The sequence below is a fragment of the Triturus cristatus genome, chromosome 4_1 (genome assembly GCF_964204655.1).
Source record: "Triturus cristatus chromosome 4_1, aTriCri1.1, whole genome shotgun sequence".
Lineage (NCBI taxonomy): Eukaryota > Metazoa > Chordata > Amphibia > Caudata > Salamandridae > Triturus > Triturus cristatus.
The window spans coordinates 658,038,757-658,057,325 of record NC_140585.1 but is presented as its reverse complement, the minus strand read 5'-3'; the positions used below and the strand labels follow the sequence as shown (position 1 = coordinate 658,057,325).

The 18,569-nt window shown below is 43.3% G+C and overlaps 1 protein-coding gene across 4 annotated transcripts in view; it reads right to left on the bottom strand.

Annotated features, from left to right (window-relative positions):
* ZCRB1 (zinc finger CCHC-type and RNA binding motif containing 1) overlaps positions 1-18,569 on the bottom strand; it is a 211,793-nt gene that overhangs the window by 113,403 nt on the left and 79,821 nt on the right. For all 4 annotated transcript variants that reach the window (XM_085653067.1, XM_085653068.1, XM_085653070.1 and 1 more), the window contains 2 exons: positions 8,606-8,696; positions 7,590-7,618 (listed from right to left, as the gene is read on the bottom strand). In XM_085653067.1, coding sequence (XP_085509193.1) covers positions 7,590-7,618; positions 8,606-8,689 — 113 coding nt within the window. In that variant the 5' untranslated portion in view covers positions 8,690-8,696. The remainder of the gene's footprint in view (positions 1-7,589; positions 7,619-8,605; positions 8,697-18,569) is intronic.

Here is an 18,569-nt window from a genome sequence, read left to right as displayed (position 1 = left end):
GAGATCCCAACACCCTGTCCAGTCGAACATGCAGGTCGTGTGTTGTGGAGTAGTAAGAGTAAATACGGTCCTCTGGATTTAGGACCCGCCACATATCCGATAATGCCCAGTACGAGAGCCAGTCCACAAGCGCCTGCGCATTGGACATCACCGATTTGGCACGAAGGGGGGGAAAGGATCTATCTTTATGTACATCCAGTACTGAGTTGAAATCGCCACCCAGCAGCCAGGGAGCCAATTCCGCCCCCTCTTCCCACTGGCCCATCCTTTCTTATAATCCGATAGTCAGGTGGGATTGTGGGATTCGAGCCCTCATTAAACCAAGTTTCAGTTACAAACATAACGTCGGGGTCGGACTCAAGTAGTAAGTCATACAATTGAGCTTCATGTTTTTTAATGGAGAGGGTGTTCAAGAGTAGGTCCTTCGAAAGGCCGTTATCGCGTGAGTCCCGGTCCAAAATTAAACCATTACTCTTCTCAATTGCACTTTTGCCCCTATGTTTGCTGTTATGCGGATCAGGTACCCAGTTACAAGAACTGCATGGGAGTATGGTCTCAGTCATCCTAATACGTTTAGGAGCACAGTGTCTCACCCGTTTCCCAATTTCTAGGAGATCTGACTTGCTGTAGAACGTAGAGTTCCTATGTAAAAGTGAATGAATGGCAGCATTTCCGGGACGTTGACGGGTGTAGATGGGCTAGCCTTAGGCGTGCCAGCGGTGCGTCCGCTGCGCGCTCGCACAGCGTTCCATTTTGTAGTCGCCAGTTCTGACGACTAGACCGCACTGTGAACCAAAATGGCGGAGTCGGTCTGAGGGACTTTCTTAACTGAAGATTCAATTCCCACCCACAACCAATGCATTAGTAAGTTTCAATTTAAATTCAATTCCCACAACAGTACAAATAATGCTTAAAATCAGCTTTCCATTAAAACAGATACAAATATTCAGTCAATCGGTAGTGCAAACAAATAGCAGCAGAGCGAAGTTAAGGTGTTGTCAGTTACAAGGCTTACGGGGGAATTGACATGCTTTTTATATGTTAAAGTGCCGAGGAAGAGCCTGACTTTTAGTCTCAAAGAGTGGCACTACCCTGCTATTCAAGCAGTCGTAGTTTCTAGACTCGACAATGCAAATGCTCTCTATCTGGGTATCCCTGCTTATACCACCGGCAACTCCAAGCTGTATGCGGAATGAGGAAGCCTGCTTGGTCACTCTGCTGCATCAGCTACCTCACGATCCTCTTTCGAGGACACCTTTCAGCTTTACATTAGCTTTCAATCAATATGTGTATGTATTCTTTCTAAAAAAATCTTTACATTGTTTTAAAGTTTTACACAACGTTGACCATCATTAATTCAGGGTATGTTCCTCAAGCCAGGCAACTTCTCAGAATCTCCATGGCCCTTCTGTTACAAATACCCAAGATCAGGAACTCCCATCAGAGGCAGTGCCATTTCTTATCTGGTTCCGAAAGCCGGGAACATACTTCCTCTGGCGCTAAAACGCCTTTCCACCTATTTTGGTTTTAGGAGGAAACTGAATACTTGGCTCTTCAAAACATTAACTGTTTAAACCTGTAGTATGCATTAAAAAAAAACAAGCCAAGGGAGGTCAGCATAGTTGATTATTTGCTGAATGCTTCAGATAGGGCAAGGAAAATGAGAACAGGTGAAAATGGATTATGGTAGACAGAGGTAAGGAAGTTATGTGCAGGAAGGCAGTTTCTGTAGAGTTAATAACGCCATGTTGTTGTGATTGAGTAGGTTAAATAAAGGGGGACAAGTATATTCAATGCAGAGATTAATGAACTGGTGCTAAAGTGTTTTGAAAAAAAAAAAAGTTGTGACCCTGGGTAGTAGGTAGGTGGATGGAGAAAAATTAGCAAATGAAGGACTGCCACAGATTTATAGAATTCTATGTACAAGTTTAATTTAAGCGAGCAGTTGAAAAGAGGCAAGGCTAGTCTGGGTTCTAGATACAAGGGCCAATATCTTCCGGAAATTGGTGGTGGATTATGGCTAGTTGAGGTTAACAGGCACTAGGCCTATCAGAGATGGAAATGGGAAGGGACAAAGGGCAGCCCGCAAATTAAGTAGGGGGAAGGAGATCAGGCAACTTCAGTGTTAGGTGATGATCCTCAATCATCGGTTGGTGTACTCGCCAAGGTTGATAGATTATCACAGACTTCCCCTTTATCTAGTTATTCACACCACCACAGCTTCTGTTAATACAGTTGACTCTTTCGACCGAGATTATTAACGGCTTTTACATCTCTGAAGAAAATCAAAGAGCAATACAAGGAGCATTCGAAAGCCTGGAGAAAAAAATCTAGACTCACTGCTGCTAAGGACCCAGGGCCTAGAGGAAATGGTGTCAGAGCTAAAAGCTTTAACTGCACTTGACAGAGAGGAGATCAGTGCACTGAAACGAAGAGGCTGAGCAAGGTGGCGGGAGATCTAATACATGAGCATGAAAAAAGTTTCATGAGGGAAAGATATTAACATTAGTTGACACATAGGTGGCCAGCTCAGTTGAGGAAGAGCACTCTGTTCTCCAGTCTATTATAAGGTTTGTGAACAGTGGACCTTTTTTCCCATTTCTCCTCCTTTGGAAATCTATAGGAGGCAAGCTTGTGGGGCGGCCCTTTATAGAGCAGACATCTGGGACCACTGCAATTTGGAGACGCTGGAAAGTTCAGAGAACCGTTTCCTCAAATCGCTGCTAGAAATTCCCCATAGGAACCCCACACTTCCCACCCGTATTGATCTAAATTTGAGATCTATTTCTGATATTGCAGTCCTGTAACATAATACTATTGAGAAGTTCAAAGTGGCCTATTGGGACAATGTGCTGGGAGAAAATAATTCTAGGACCGTTTCGGGTAGCTTCACTGATGTTTTTCCTTTCATTTAAATGTGGTTTTGGGTTCGACATGTATGTAGATATGGTTACCAAACCCAATACACAGGCAAATGTTATCAAGTTTAATGGGCACATTACCGTTAGCTTCCTTCACCTGTTTTTAGTAGAAGGGGCCAGGCATATCAAAGATGTGTCCAATGGGATGTGGGGTTCCAGAGTCCATTGAACACGTTTTATTATTTTGCACAGCATATACAAAGCAACGTACATGCTAGATCAGGCCATTTGCAAACTGATGGTCTTAAATGATCGTATAACAGCAGTGAGAATATGCAGAACCAACACAAGTGGTCCGGTTGTCTTTTCAATTAGGACATTTTTAACAGCTATATGGTATATGAGTTCCACGAAAATCCTTGCCTAAGAAAGAACTTCAAGGTTATTTTAAATTACCTACATCTCTGCCAAGAGGGCTGTAACCTGTTTTTAGCATTTTTATTAATGTATAGTGTTTTTATATGCACATATGTATTTGGTATTATTTGTTTTATTCACATATGATTTTATATTGTTGCCATTTATGTTTTTTTACTAACTGAAATAAAGGAAAATGAATGACTGACTAACAGGTTAATTGGTTCAATAGGTCTGGCCACCACTTCAAAGGTTCCACTTGATATCCTGATGTTGGATGCTACTACAGGCTTCGACGGAGTGAACAGGTCCTGCATAAACTTAAAACATTATAACTTAGGGGCTAAATTCTGTAGGATAGTTCAGTTGATGTGTAAGAACTCTTCAGCCAGAATTCTTTTAAAAGCCAGATTAACAACAGAGTTTAAAATAACAAGGGGCACAAGGCAGGGCTGTCTGCTATTCCCACTACTATTTAACTTATATATAACTTAAATATTGAACCTCTGGCATGTAAGCTTAGAAAGGAGAGTGCAGTAAGTCCTTTTAGATATGACATTTGGGGAAAACGTCTCTCTTGAGTCTCTCTCTATGCTGACGACTTGCTGATCTATACAACAGATTTATAAACAGCCCTCTCAGCCACTAAGCAGTTGATAGCAGATTTTGGTGATGTGTAGGGTTATTTAATGAATCCCTCAAAAACTGAAATAACAGTGTGGAATGTAGAGGGGGAGAATTCGCAAAAAAAGAGACATGAAACACCTTGGAATTAAAGTCACACAAGATCTAGATAAGATTGCAGAACCAAATTTTAAAAAGGTGTTTGCAGAGACAAGTAAACTGATAATGAGCTGGTCCCAACTACCACTAACAAGCTTTGGTAGAACTAATGGGTAAAAATTACCATCTTTCCAAACTGCACTTTTCTTTTCAATACGATGCCCCTGCATTTTAAGAAAGAGTGGTTGGAAAAACTGCAAGGGAAAGTCAATACTTTTATTTGAGCATCAAAGGGAGCAAGGATCTCTTGGTACAAGCGTTGTAGAAGAGATACGGGAGGGGTCTCTTTGCCGGACTTTGAGCTTTATACATGGGCTTTTCAGCAAAAAAACTGTAGGAGTTTACTCAACAACCCAGATGGCCCCAGCTTAGGCTGCCTGTTTAAGGCAATGTTGAAAGAGGGGGTGAAACTCATATCTTGTATAAGTATGGGGACGTGACCTTTTACAAAAAGGTGAGTTTAAGTCTTGCAGGCAGTGTCTTTCTATGCTATAAAATAAGACAGGCCACAAAGCTCCCATATTATAGTAGGTTTGCGCATGTCTGGGAATCTCTGGGTACGCCACACTGTTTGGGGGATAAGTTAGCAACTACAATTGAGGAGACAGGCATACAAAGTGGGGGCCAGTTACTACAGGATGGCAAGCTTCTCCCCTGGGATAACTTATTGAGGTGGGCCTGGGGTAACATCTCCAGCTTTACATTGCTCCAATTAAAAAGATGGCCGGAGACTTGACTGCTAACGAGCTGGAAGAACAATTGCTAAAAGTGAACTCAAGGAAGAAAGAGGTCTCGCTGTGGTACTGGCTGATACTGGATATTATGGCTGGGCACTTTGAACTGCCCGAGGAGTTATTGAGAAGAAACTTGTCAAGGCTACAGATCAAAGATTTATGGCAAGTATCAATGCGTACACTTTATAGCACGGTAAAACTTGCCTATTTAAGAAGGAACCATCTTTTCTCCCTTCAAGAGTGTTTTGAACACCTAAAAAGATTAAGAAGCTGGGGAAAAAAGATTCTGTACACTATATGAAGTGCAGTTTAGAGAAGGCTGACGATATTCATAAGTTTATGGAGAGCACCAAGATACAGCAATATTGGGAAAATGTGGGTAAGGCAATAATCAATATCCTCCAAGTAGTAATTAAGGTAAGCCTTGGATTAATTATTTTTAGGAGCATGGATAAAACTGTGAAGATGAGCAATGCCAATAGTAACTTATTGATCTATCTGGTACTGTTGACAAGGAGAGAAATTTGTAGAAAATGGTTATCTAAGGCACCTCCACAAAATCGGAGTGGCTCGATTCTACGATGCACAGTTTAAAGATGGACACACATGCTACTTTTGCAAAAAGATTTAAGGTATGGCAGCCTTTGATCGGGGTAGCATACCAGGAGAGGAGTGAATTAGGACAAGCCAAAGAGCCACGGAGGAACGATGGCCTAAATGTCCAACAATTACACAAGACCTGGACATTGGAAACCTGGGTTGGAAGGAGTTAAGATCTGAAGGATCGCTATAATCTTCCTAGGCTCAGTATACCTATGGTTCTCCTGATAGGATAAGAGGGCTGAACAAAGGGGCCTGGGGTTGGCACCTGGTGGTGAAAGAGGAAAAATAAAAATAAAACACTTATGGGGGAGTGGAAACATCATACTATCGATTAGGGAGGTTTACTGGCTGTGAGGACAACTGACACCAGAGAAGATTAGATGAATATCAAACGGAAATGAGTTTGCCACCAGTGTGACATGGAAATGTGCTCTTTTTTTAAAGATATCTTTCAGAGGTCAACTTGTAACTGAATATCCAAGACTGAACTCTTAATATTTGGAAAAAAAGGAGCATGATAGTACTGTCTTTAATCCAACCTTTAATTATCTTACCCTTTATCATCAATTGATAGTTTCAGCTGTCTGAAAGGGTATAGAATCTAGGCTATACATTTGCTGTTCATATAGAGCTCTGGTGGTGTGAGCAAATGTTAATAGCAAAACTGACTACGGTAACTCGCTCTTTATGGACATGCTCCAAGCAGCCAAATATGTTGTTGATCTAATTGCTGGTTTAGACCGAAGAAACCCATTATTCAGCCCTGTTGAGCCCTCCACTGCTTTCTGATCAGAAACTGCATTCTATTCAAATTAGGTAATCTTCTCTTCAAAATCATACATGCTTTTAGCCCCACTCTAGATAACTCAAAGACCTTCGATCTACCTGCCTTGATGGCAACTGCGGAATAAAAATATACTCTTCCTTAAAACCTTTCAGATAAATCTCAAAAAACGGCAGCAGGGGCTTCTCATATGCAGGTCAGTACTTCTGTTCACTTCTCACAAACATTCTAGTGATCCACTCTCTTGAATAACACAAAAAATGCATCTCTATGTAGCCTAAAATGCATACCAAAGTAATGTAGGACCCAGGCGCAAATCTGGCTCCACACAGGGGTATTCATATGACAGTGACTCACAAGGTGTCACAGGCTCTGAGGCCAACTAGAAGAATGGACAAGAGCAAAGGAAGGTGACCAAACTAAGAATGGATGTGGAAGGCACTGTAACAAGCAACAAACAAGAAAGAGCAGCTACGACATACGTAAAAAACACAGTGGCTAAAACATGCACAATGAAACTTTACTGTAAAGGGATTTAAATGTTCTAGAACTGGAAAGTGGAGTCCAATTGACAAAAAAAACGATTTCATCTGCACCCATACATTTATTTCAATGTACAGGTTTACTGCTTTGTGAAATTCACAAACATTCCTCGAAGTACTCCTGGAACACTGCTCCAGGCACAGGTTTCTGGAAATAACTCTGGGAATGTCAGGGATCTATTCCCAAGTGCTCTAGCTTGCACAGCTTTCTCCATAGTGGAGAAGTCTGCAGAAGTGGAATGGAGTGAAAACATTCTTCCTTGTGGAGAAAGCCTAATCTCTACACTACTGCCAAAGTTGGAGGTGATCCATTCCCCTTCCTTTCCTGTGAGGGGAGTTACTCCAGACCTTCGCTGGAGTAAATCTCTCACCAATTCTATGGTGGCAAGTGGATAGAAAGGTGCATATTTGTAGGCACTCCCAAACGTCCAAGACAAGCCACGCATTCGAATGCCACTTCCTACTCTGTACCTGGGATTAACGAATGAGGATTTCTTTGCACTCTTGGCAGAAAAATCTGGACTTGTAAAAACATATAAAAGTCTGCCAAGGATCCATGTGTGGATTCCTGGAAGGAGCAGAAAAGATAAATGAATTCATAAAGTCAAATTTACAACCTAATTTACCTTTGTGTATCGCCCAATAATGTTAAATGCGTTTACCTCTTATTGTACAAAATGTGTATATCTGATATTAGAATCCAAATAACGAGTATGTTCAAGCACAAAAAAAGATTAATAAACATCAGGACAAATAAAATGTCTGTGCACATCAGAAACAATTGATTAGTTGAGGAAAGATGAATGAAGGGGAATGTCTATTACAGGGAGTATTACACAGAAGAGAGAATGGCATGCTTACTTACTTGACAACTTTTCCATACTTGGAAAAAATCTGAAATAAATGACACATAAAACGTCTATTTAAAAATAGGATATTGCAGTCATCAAGAAGTAAAATAGCATTTACAGGACACACGTATGCTAAGAAATTTCCAGAGTTAATTTTGCAAATCGTGCACTAAACAATATATGTGATGTGATCCCAGGGTCAGAATACAATTATAGGTCATTCTGTTTACAAGAGACCAGGCGTCCACTTGGTAAGATCTGGGTCAAGACTGATTTGCATATGGCTGGGTTCAATCTGAGGTGTCATGGTGGGCAAAAGAACAATGGGTTGGAATTCTGCCAGTGCAGTCGCATGTGGTTAGGAGTGTTGCAAGAATCCTTCCATCACATTTTGTGTGTTTGATGTGCCGGCTTAAGTGGTCTAAGGCATGCCCAGACATGAGTCCCTTGCTCACTGTGCCACTGGAACCAAGCAAGGTACAACAAATTAAGAGCTCTAATCAAAGTAAAACCGGTCTTGGGTTGCTTGTGTTCTGGTTCAGAAAGGATCTGGCTTGGAGGGTTGGGCTGGACAGTTCCTATAGGAGCAGTGTCAAGACTGGTCTGCATATGGCTGGGTCTAATCTGAGATAGCACGTTGGGCAAAAGAACGATGGATTGAAATGCTGCCTCGAGCGATTGCCAGTGGTTAGACTTATTGAAACATCCTTCCATCACCTTTTGTGTGTTTGATAGCAGAATAACAAGCAGCAAACACCGGCTACTTGAACTGTATCAGAGAAGGGACAAGCAAAAAAGATTCACCCAAGGATTTAGACACACAATTACATAGGGACATATGATCAACAAAGTGTAGTTATGGAACACCACCATCCCTCTCCTCCCCACTGCCAACTATCTCAAACAAGCTACAAATCTTTGGGTATTGAACAGGGGTAAGTCCATAATGTGCTTGGGCCTCGTCATAAGAAATAAAAACAGGCAAGTGGGATATTGTCCCAAAAGTTAATACATAAATATCTGTACTTACCCGGTGTAAATCATTGTTGGTCAGAGAGAAGGGCAGGTTGGATACATAGGCCGTACTCTTACTAGGTGCTAAGCCCCCACTCATTTTGCAGCTGTGGAATGAATTATCAATCATATGTTAAAGATTGCAAAACATGCATTGGAATATCAAACACAATAGTGCTCACAATCGCCTCCATAAATGAAAGTGACAAATCTTAGTAAGCCAATTTATTCAGAATAGAATTTCAAGAGTGGGAGTTAATACTGAGTTCAAGGATAGAGAACATTTCATTAATACACAATGTTAGACCAAATCAGAAGAGGACACTGCCCAAACATACCGAAGCATCTGTACAATAGATATAAATATTGGATATTTGTGTCATTTCTCACTTTGAAGAAGTCCCCTAAAGGTAAGGAAGAACGTTAGGCATGCTGATCTGAATGAGGCTTACAATTTACACATTACTATTCAGATAACTAGTCCTTCTCGTATATCATGTCTCCTGGCTTCCTACATCCAGAGAAAGAGATCCACACAGAAAAAGCAAGGCAGGTGCAACTGTAGGAGCAAAAATGTATTCTAGGAGAGGTAGTTTTGAGAATAGACTTAAGAGTTTATACATTTTAGAAATGTCACCCTTTAATGGCAAGCAAAATGGTACTGCAAGAAAATACTTGATATAATCTGAATCACTAATAATTACTTTGGACTCTTTCCGTGCCATTATTGGCTCGCTTGCCTTAGCCATTAGAGAAGGTGACCAACGATATGCAAATCCGCCTCTGGCTGCTCCAATTGGAACAGTCCAGTTTGAACTCCTGCGCCACCTACACTCCAAACAGGAACACAAGTGTCCTCAGACTGGTGTTTATTTATGTATTTAAGAGTTTTATATCGAGCAAGCTAGACCTGAGGGTATCAGAGCGCTTTACAAGACATAGCATTGACAAAAGGATTCACAGGTGACATAGTTTAACACGAAGGGATAAAAACAGCAACATAAAATACGTATCTCATGAAACCTAGGGTCCCCCTTGCAGTTTGTGGAACCCAGAAACCACCTCCATATTTACAAACTTTTTACTACAAATTGTATTGTTTCTTTTGAGCCTGATTAAAGGTGTGAAGCTATAGTCCCATGGCAGGTGAGAAAGTGAATACTTGCAATAATTAGGGTTAATAACAGAAAACTGGATGGATGGAACTGAATTAATCGGAGTGACTGGAACCTATTCACTATCATCATTTTAGCTGGTCTGTGACATAACTAAAGGAGACTTACTATTTGCAAATAAACATTTATCCCACAATATTCAAACCGGCAAGCCCAAACTGCTGGGTAAACCCAAACAGTTAATACTATGTTGCGTTAAATTTTAATCTAGTAGACCTGAAATGTGACCTTAAAGGAAAGATAAAACTGCCTATTTATGAGGGCCTATGTATAATGGACTTGCTCATTAAGACGTTTTGGTGTGTTCATTGCTCATAAACCTGGATTTGAAACAACTTAATTAAAGACGGTTTGTGATTAAAAACAGTCAATAAATTAGAATGCTGGTCATTGAAGATCATACTACACATTTACTGGTATGTGGACGAAAACCTGGCCATAGATTTTCTTTGTATCCCTTAGTAATCAGGGTGAGTGTATTGCCATTAAGCTATGTAAAATAATGTTTTATGTTTGGCTAACCTCTTCACACAATACCCAACAACAAGGTTACAAGAAGATAGTATTGCTAAACTTGTGTAAGCTCTTAATTAGGAATAATTTACTGTTCTGCAATACTCCGCTAAAGGAATGAAATATGCACTTTCGGTTCTAACTCCGTAAAAAAAAAACATTGCAAATTCCAAACATCCATATACGACAACTCTTTTGTAGTCCTCGACTTCTCCAAGGATTTTCAAACTCTGAATAAGTCGTACTCTCAAATGTTATGCACAGTACATATCAAGAGCAGGTATTCTTGGTGCTTAGAGATTGGTTACTATCTCCAGACACAAACCCAGACACCAGAATGAAGCCGGGAGTATAGAATGGATCCAGGAAATAACTTCCATCAGGAAGGAAAGACTGGAGACCAGAAAAAAACGTCCAACTCTCCAGGCTAAGCACAAAGGCGAAGAGAAAGGAGAACACTATGTAGGAACTGGAGAAGGCATAGATTCCATGAATCCAGTGAGCTAGTAATCAAACAAGCATAACTGAGACACAACCCGGCTCAATTGGACTTTCCCTGTTAGAGTGCTTCACAGGATGTGAAGTAATTCAAAAAGTGGTTTGGCCATCTTGCACTGAGAAATGGATATAGTAAATAATGAAATTATACCCCCCCCCCACACACACATAAATATATCTACTGGAAAAAACAATTGTTAACACTTTTGCTCCTAGGCCTCCCCCAGTGCTAAGCCTTTTTTTTTTTTGCTATTTGGGGTAGTTCGCATTTAAGCCCCTGTAACCTTTTGTTCACATAAGGTATCCATGCCAAATTTGCGTCCTTTCTTCCAAAATCTTGAGGATTCTAAAGGTACGCAGGATTTGTGGATTCCCCGGGAGGGTACCGAGAAAGTGACCAAAATACAGCAATTTTTTGTTTTTTTAAGGAAAAATGGGAAGAAAGTGCTGCAGAAGAAAGGGTCTGTTTTTTCTCTGCAAAAGCTATCAACAAAGGGTGTGTGGTGCTAAAATCACCATCTTCCCAGCTTTCAGGAACAGGCAGACCTTTGTCAGAAACCAAAATTTTCTACACAGTTTTGGCATTTTACTGGGACATAACCTATATTTCCTATTTTTTGTGCTTTCAACCTCCTTCCAGTTAGTGGCAATATACCGTTATGTCCGCTGGACCCTTCTGGTTGCAGGGGTATAGAGGACTTTTAGGTTCGCCAAGAACCCGAGGTACCCAGAGCCAATAACTGAACAGCGTCTTGCAATGGTTTTTCATTGTGTACCGGCTATATAGCAATTCATTTGGTAAAATATAAAGAGTGAAAAATAAGTATCAAGGACACCTATATAGTTCTGAAATGAGAACGAAATATAGAGTTTTGAAGCAGTGGTTATTGGCACATCTTCGAAATTGTGGGTACGCATACGAGCATGTGTATTAGAGGACATTTTTCAAAATAACTTTTGTTACACGTTGTCTTACATTTCGAAGGCCGAAATGCAAATAAAGTCAATTGATAATACAACTTGTTCTACTATCCTGGGATCCCCCAAGTCTCCCGATACAAATGGTACCTCACTTGTGTGGGTAGGCCTAGTGCCTGTGACAGGAAACAGCCCAACACGCAACGTGGACCCATCACATTTTTCTAGCAAACCTATTACTTTTGAAAACTAGACATCCATCGGAATCCTGGATGGGGTGACTTGTGTGGCTCTCACCAGGTTCTGTTACCCAGAATACCTTGCAAACCTCAAACTTTGTAAAAAAAAACAAATCTGCGTGGAGCCACAAACTTCTAAACACCCAGCATTTCCCCAAGTCTCCCAATAAAACTCTTATCTTACTTGTGTGGGTAGGCCTAGTGCCCGTGACAGGAAAAGGCCTGAAGCGTACTATGGAGACATCAAAATTACCGATTTCAAAAAGACCTTGTTTTGGGAGGGAGTCCCTGGGCCTTTGGTTTTTTTAACACATTTTTGTATTGAGGTTTTTTTTGTTCTAAGTACAAAGTACATATGTCTCAGCAAGAAACATGTATTTTACATTTTGGAGCCATTATTATAACTTTCGTGCAATATCATTTATCAAGTTAAACTGCGCGGTTTTATGAGGAGTGGTGACTCATTGCATCTCATGGCTGATGTGCATTTGTGACGGCCCACCCTCTCAGACTTTGCTTTTTTGGATTCATGTCAGTGCTGTGACAGTCCTATTCTGCAGTTTATGTCGTGGGACGACGGGTGATAACAACTTGGGACAAGTCACCTGGGTTTTTGATCCATGGCTCGGTGGCCATCTAGGGAAACCTACCAAACCCAGAAATTTCTGAAAACTAGACACCTGGGGGGAGTCCAAGGAGGTGAGAATTGCGTGGATACCCCTTTTTCTACCCCGAATCTCTTGCTAACCTCAAATTTAGCTGAAAATAAAATCACATTTTTCTCACATTTCTGTGTGGGAAAGCTTTGGGATCACCGGGCTGACACAAATTTCCTACCACCCAGCGTTCCCCTGGGTGGGCCAAATACCTGCGAGAGGGAAGGGCCCAAAAGGAATTGTGGAGACATCAAAATAATCTATCACAATACAACCTGGTTTTGCAGGGGGGCACCTATGTTCTTGGTCCCGGCCTTGACAGACCCTGCCTGTGCTCTCAGCAATTCCTCTCCCTGGCACCAGTAATCTTGATAAAATAAAACACGATCACCAGCAGCAGAACCGATTACGCTGCCTCGTAACCGACAGTGCAGTTATTGGGGGGGGGGTCCACCCCATACACCCCTGTAAAGCTTTGACCCTGGCTACATGCTCCCCCCCACCGGGCGGGCGGTACGGGGTTAGAGGTTTGAAAAACAAGTGCAGGCTTTTTCCCTTAAATTTTGGATTCCTAAGATGGCTACCACCGCTTCCAGGGTTAGGATGAGGCAGCCAAACAGACTCATAGCATTAATTCCTCAAAAAGTACTGACAGATTTACAACAAATAACAAAAAAAAAAACTTTCTGGACCTAGATCTAGCTTTCTTCCATATTTAGTGTGAATCCTTTCAGCAGTTAAGGCTGTAGCGATGTCTAAAGTTCTTATGGAAAATGAATGGGGAAAGCATGTTTTGGGAACCCCCTTTTTCTCGGCCCCCACTTGATGCACCACCCCGAAACTTTCCATGCTCAAACTAGTCAAAAAGTAGCACTTTAAGAAAACAGTTGTGTGGAGATTTGTCTGATGGCACCAACGTTATTAGGAACACAAAAAGGAATACGATACTTACCAGTATGCATCTGTTCTTGGCATGTAGAGCTGCAGATCTACACACTTTTGCATAGATCGCCATCTGGTGTTGGGCCCGGATGTTTGCAGTTTGTTTTTCCTCTTGGAAAGTCTTTGGAAGTCACGAGGTCGGTGACTCCTCCTTTGGTTCGTATTGCGCATGGGCTTCGGCTCCATCCTCAGATTGTTTTTCGCCAACAGGGAAAGATGGAGCGTAGTAATAACAGTGAAGAAACCCATGTGTGTTATATCTAAATAAGATAGACTGGAACAGATACAGGTAGCCGGGGAGGCGGGTGGTCGTGTGTAGATCTGCAGCTCTACATGCCAAGAACAGATGCATACTGGTAAGTAACATATTCCGTTCGAGGCATACGAGCTGCAGATTACACACTTTTGCATAGACTATATAGCAGTTCCCAACCTTAGCGGCGACCACCGGTATCTGTTGCAGTGGTTTGAAATAGTGTTTTTAGTACAGCCTGGCCCACACTAGCATGTTGCTTGGTTTGCACATCTACACAAGTAATGTTTAGTGAAAGTGTGCGGTGTTGACCATGTAGCTGCCTAGCAGATATCATCTAATGGGATGTTCCCTGGAAAAGCCATTGAAGCCCCTATCTTTCTTGTAGAGTGGGCTTTAGGGGGAACAGATAGCGTGCGTTTTGCTTTGTGTTAGCAAATCTGTATGCATTTTACAATCCACCTAGCTATCCCTGATTTAGAGATGGGGTTGCCTTTATGAGGTGGAGAGAAAGAGACAAACAGTTGCTTTGTCTTCCTGAAAGGTTGTGTTCTCTGGATATAGTAAAGCAAGGCCCTTTTAACATCCAGTGTGTGTAGAGCCCTTTTTGCAACCGTTTGAGGTTGCGAGAAAAAAACGGTAAATCTACCGATTGGTTTAGATGAAAGGGTGAGATGACTTTGGGTAGGAATTTTGGGTTGGTACGTAGGACAACCTTGTTCGGGTGGATTTGGAGAAAAGGTTCTTGTATAGTAAGTGCTTGTATTTCACTGACCCTTCTAAGGGAGGTGATAGCTACAAGGAAAGCTGTTTTCCATGTGAGGAATTGCAGTTCGCTTTTATGCAAGGGTTCAAAAGGCGGACCCATTAGCCTTGTGAGCACTATATTTAAGTTCCACACAGGTGAGGGTGGCACTCTGGGGGGAATTATTCGTTTTAGGCCTTCCATGAAGGCTTTAATGGCAGACACTCTGAAAAGTGATAGGTGCTGTCTGTTTTGTAGGTAAGCGGCAATTGCTGCGAGGTGTAGCCGAATGGATATATATGCTAGGTTACATCTTTGTAGATGTAGTAAGTAGCATATGATGTGCTGTATGGATGCGTCTAGAGGGTTGATTGTGTTGTTGTGGCAGTAAACCACAAATCTTTTCCACTTGGCAGCGTAGCAGGCTCTAGTGGTAGGACGTCTAGCTTCTCTGATAACATTCATACAGTCGGGGGGAAGGTTAAGGTATCCGAATTCTATGATCTCAGGAGCCAGATCGCAAGGTTGAGCTGATCTCTCCATGGTTCTGGGTTAGGAGGCATGGTGAGAGGTGTAATTTTTGGTGTGGCACTGCTGAGAGTTCCGGCAGCGTGGTGTACCATGGTTGTCTGGCCCATGTTGGAGCTACTAGAATGAGTGTGAGGGAGTGCTGTTGTAGCTTTCACACCACTAATGGAATTAGTGTGAGAGGTGGAAAGGCGTATGCAAATTTGCCTGACCAGTTCATCCATATCGCATTGCCTTTGGACAATGGGTGTGGGCATCTGGCAGCGAAGCTTGGGCATTTTTTATTTCGTGGGTGGCGAATAGGTCTATCTGTGGATGCCCCCACATCTGAAAGAACGGGTGAAGAACCTGCGGGTGAAGTTCCCACTCGTGGATCTGTTGCGTCTGTCTGCTGAGCAGATCTGTCATGGTGTTTTGGACTCCTGGGACGTGCTGGGCCAGGAGAAAGATTTTGTGTGGGATTGCCCATCTCCATATGCTCTGTGCTAGTTGAGAGAGCTGTGGAGAGTGTGTGCCGCCTTGTTTCTGGATGTAGTACATGGCAGTCATGTTGTCTGTGCGGATAAGGACTGCTTTGCCTAAAATCTGTCTGTGAAAGGATTTTAGGGCTAGAAAGATTGCCAGTAACTCCAGATGATTGATGTGGAGTAACTTTTGTTGCGGCGTCCATGTGCCCTGCACTGTGAGATGTAGTAGATGAGCTCCCCAGCCGGAGAGCGATGCGTCTGTTGTCAGGATTATTTGTGGAACCAGGTCCAGGAACGGTCGACCTCTGGAAAGATTTGTGGTGTTCCACCACTGCAGAGAGTGATGGGTGCGACCGTCTACAAACACCAGATCTGTCAGTTGCCCCTGGGCCTGGTTCCATTGGTGCAATAAAAACACTCTTGGAGTGGACGCATCTGGAGTCTTGCATGAGGCACTATGAAAATGCAAGAGGCCATCATCCCTATCAGTTGCATAAGCACTCTTGCTGGGAGGGAGTGTTGAAGTATGAATTTTTTACGCAAAGCCTGAATGCTTGCGATCCTTGCCGGATTGGGGTAGGCAATGGCTTTTGCGATGTCTAGGGTGGCACCGAGGTATTGCTTTATGTGGGATGGTGTTAGCTGGGACTTTTGGTGGTTCACCATGAAGCCTAGTTGGTGAAGTAGCTGGATTGTAGTGGCGGTGTGGTGTACACATTGGTTGTAGGACGCGGCTTTTATCAGCCAGTCGTCCAGATACAGGAAGACGTGAATGTGCGGTCTTCTGAGGTGTGCCGCCACTACCGCTAGGCACTTGGTAAATACCCGTGGTGCTGTTGTGACCCCGACTGGGAGCACCTTTAACTGGTAGTGTTGCCCGTCCACTACGAATCTGAGGTACTTTCTGTGGGCATGGTGTACCGGAATGTGAAAGTACGCGTCTTTCAAGTCCAGTGTGGTGAGAAAGTCGTTCTGGGAGAGGAGCGGAAGTACCTGCTGAAGTGTTACCATATGAAAATGGTCGGAATGTATGTATGTGTTTATAGGCCGGAGATCTAAGATAGGTCATAGAGTCTCGTCTCTTTTTGGTATCAGAAAATATAGGGAGTAGAACCCTACATTTTTCTGATCGTGGGGGACCTTTTCTATTGCGTGTTTTTGTAGGAGGGAGATTACCTCCTGTTTTAGTAACGTGGAATATTCTTGTGACATTGGGCGTTGCCTGGGTGGAATGTTGGGGGGGAGGGGGGGGGTAGATGTGAGTTCTAGGCAATACCCTGAACGAATAATTTGGGTCACCCATTTGTCTGATGTGATGGACTCCCAGACGTGAAGGAAATTTTGTAGTCTGCCCCCGACCGGAGTGGGATGGTCTGGGGGGGAGCAGGGGAAAGTCATTGGGTAGGCGGTGTGGCAGAGCGGGCGGTATTTGTTTTGCCTCTGCCTTTATTGTTTATTCCTCTAAAGCCGCCTCTTTGATAACCTTTTGTGAATGTGGACTGAGGAGGGGATTTGTAGGACGTGGACTCGCTGTCTGAGGAGTAGCCTCTGCCTGTGCCCCGAAAGGAAGAGCAGCGAAAGGAGCGTCTAGGAGGGTGTGACTGTAGAGCTCCCATAGATTTCGCCGTAACTGTATCTTTTTTCATCTTCTCGAGGGCCTCATCTATCTTTGGACCGAATAAATGTTCCTGATCGAAAGGATGGTTTAATATGGAGGCTTGTACCTCGGGTTTAAAGCCTGAAACTCTCAGCCAAGCGTGTCGACGGAGTAGGACACTGGTGTTAATGGCCCTGGAGGCTGTGTCTGCGGCACAGCGTATAGAGGTATTAGTTATGGTCTTACCCTCTTGGATTAATTCATTGGCCCTATTTTTATATTTTTCTGGGAGATGGTGCATGATGGTTTCTAGTTCATCATAATGCGCTCTGTCGTATCTGGCCAATAGCGCTTGAGTGTTGGCGATACGCCTTATATTAGCTGCCTGTGACGCAGTGCGTTTTCCTGACGCGTCCAGGAGCTTTGATTCTTTGTCAGGTGGTGGTGCTTCTCCTGACGCCTGAGAATTTGATCTCTTTCTTGCGGTGGATACCACTAGGGAATCCAGTGGCGCTGGCCCTTTGATGTAGGCAGGATCTGTAGGGGCAGTTTTATACTTTTTTTTTCTATGCGGGGGTTTAGGACCCTAGCCCTGACTGGGTCTTTAAAAACCTCTGGCGCATGTTTTATTACCCCTATGAGCATAGGTAGTATAGCAGTAGACCTATGCGCAGTATCAAAGGTGTCTAGGAGGAAATCTTCCTCTACTGGGTCAGTGTGAAGCTCTACCCCGTGATAATGTGCCGCCCTCTGAAGTAGGTGGTGAAAACCTAGTGAGTCTTTTGGTGGAGATGGCCTGGATGGATAGAGGTCATCTTGTGGGACATCTGGAATGTATGGATTATTATAGTCATCCCAGGGGTCTGGGGATCCTGTAGGGGTGGGGTCTTGTGGCACATCTGCTGGGTCGTAGTATGGGTCCCCCTGATCATCATGGTCTGGAGACGGGGTGGGAGAGTGATGAGGCAGGGGTGGAGAAGGTGGAGGGGGTGGAGGTGGAGAAGGTGGAGGGGGTGGAGGTGGAGAGGGTGGAGGAGGGGGGGAAGGCACTCTGAAAGGGGAGGTAGCACAGTCCTTCCTCTTTGGAGGTGGAGCTGGTTTGTCTAAATGTCTCTTTTTAGAAGACAGTGCCAAATGTCCAGTTTTTGTTTCCTTGGTAAGTGTCTTTTGCAAAGGATCCGGTGTAAAAAGTTCTTGCGACACTGGTTGTTCGGTCAGCGCCGACGTTTTCGGGGCCGACGGCTTCTTAGGCTTGTCTGTGCTGTGCTTTTTGGGAACCTCCGATATTTAGTTCGGTGCCGAGACAGGCTTCGGCGCGGGAGTGTCGGTGCCGAGGGCCTTATGATGTTTGGTTGGCACCGAGAGGCTGGGTTTGGACACCGAGGGTTTTGGTGTGGAGCTCGGTGTGGAGGTAGAGGCCGATCTTTTCTTCGGTGCCGAAGGGTGTTT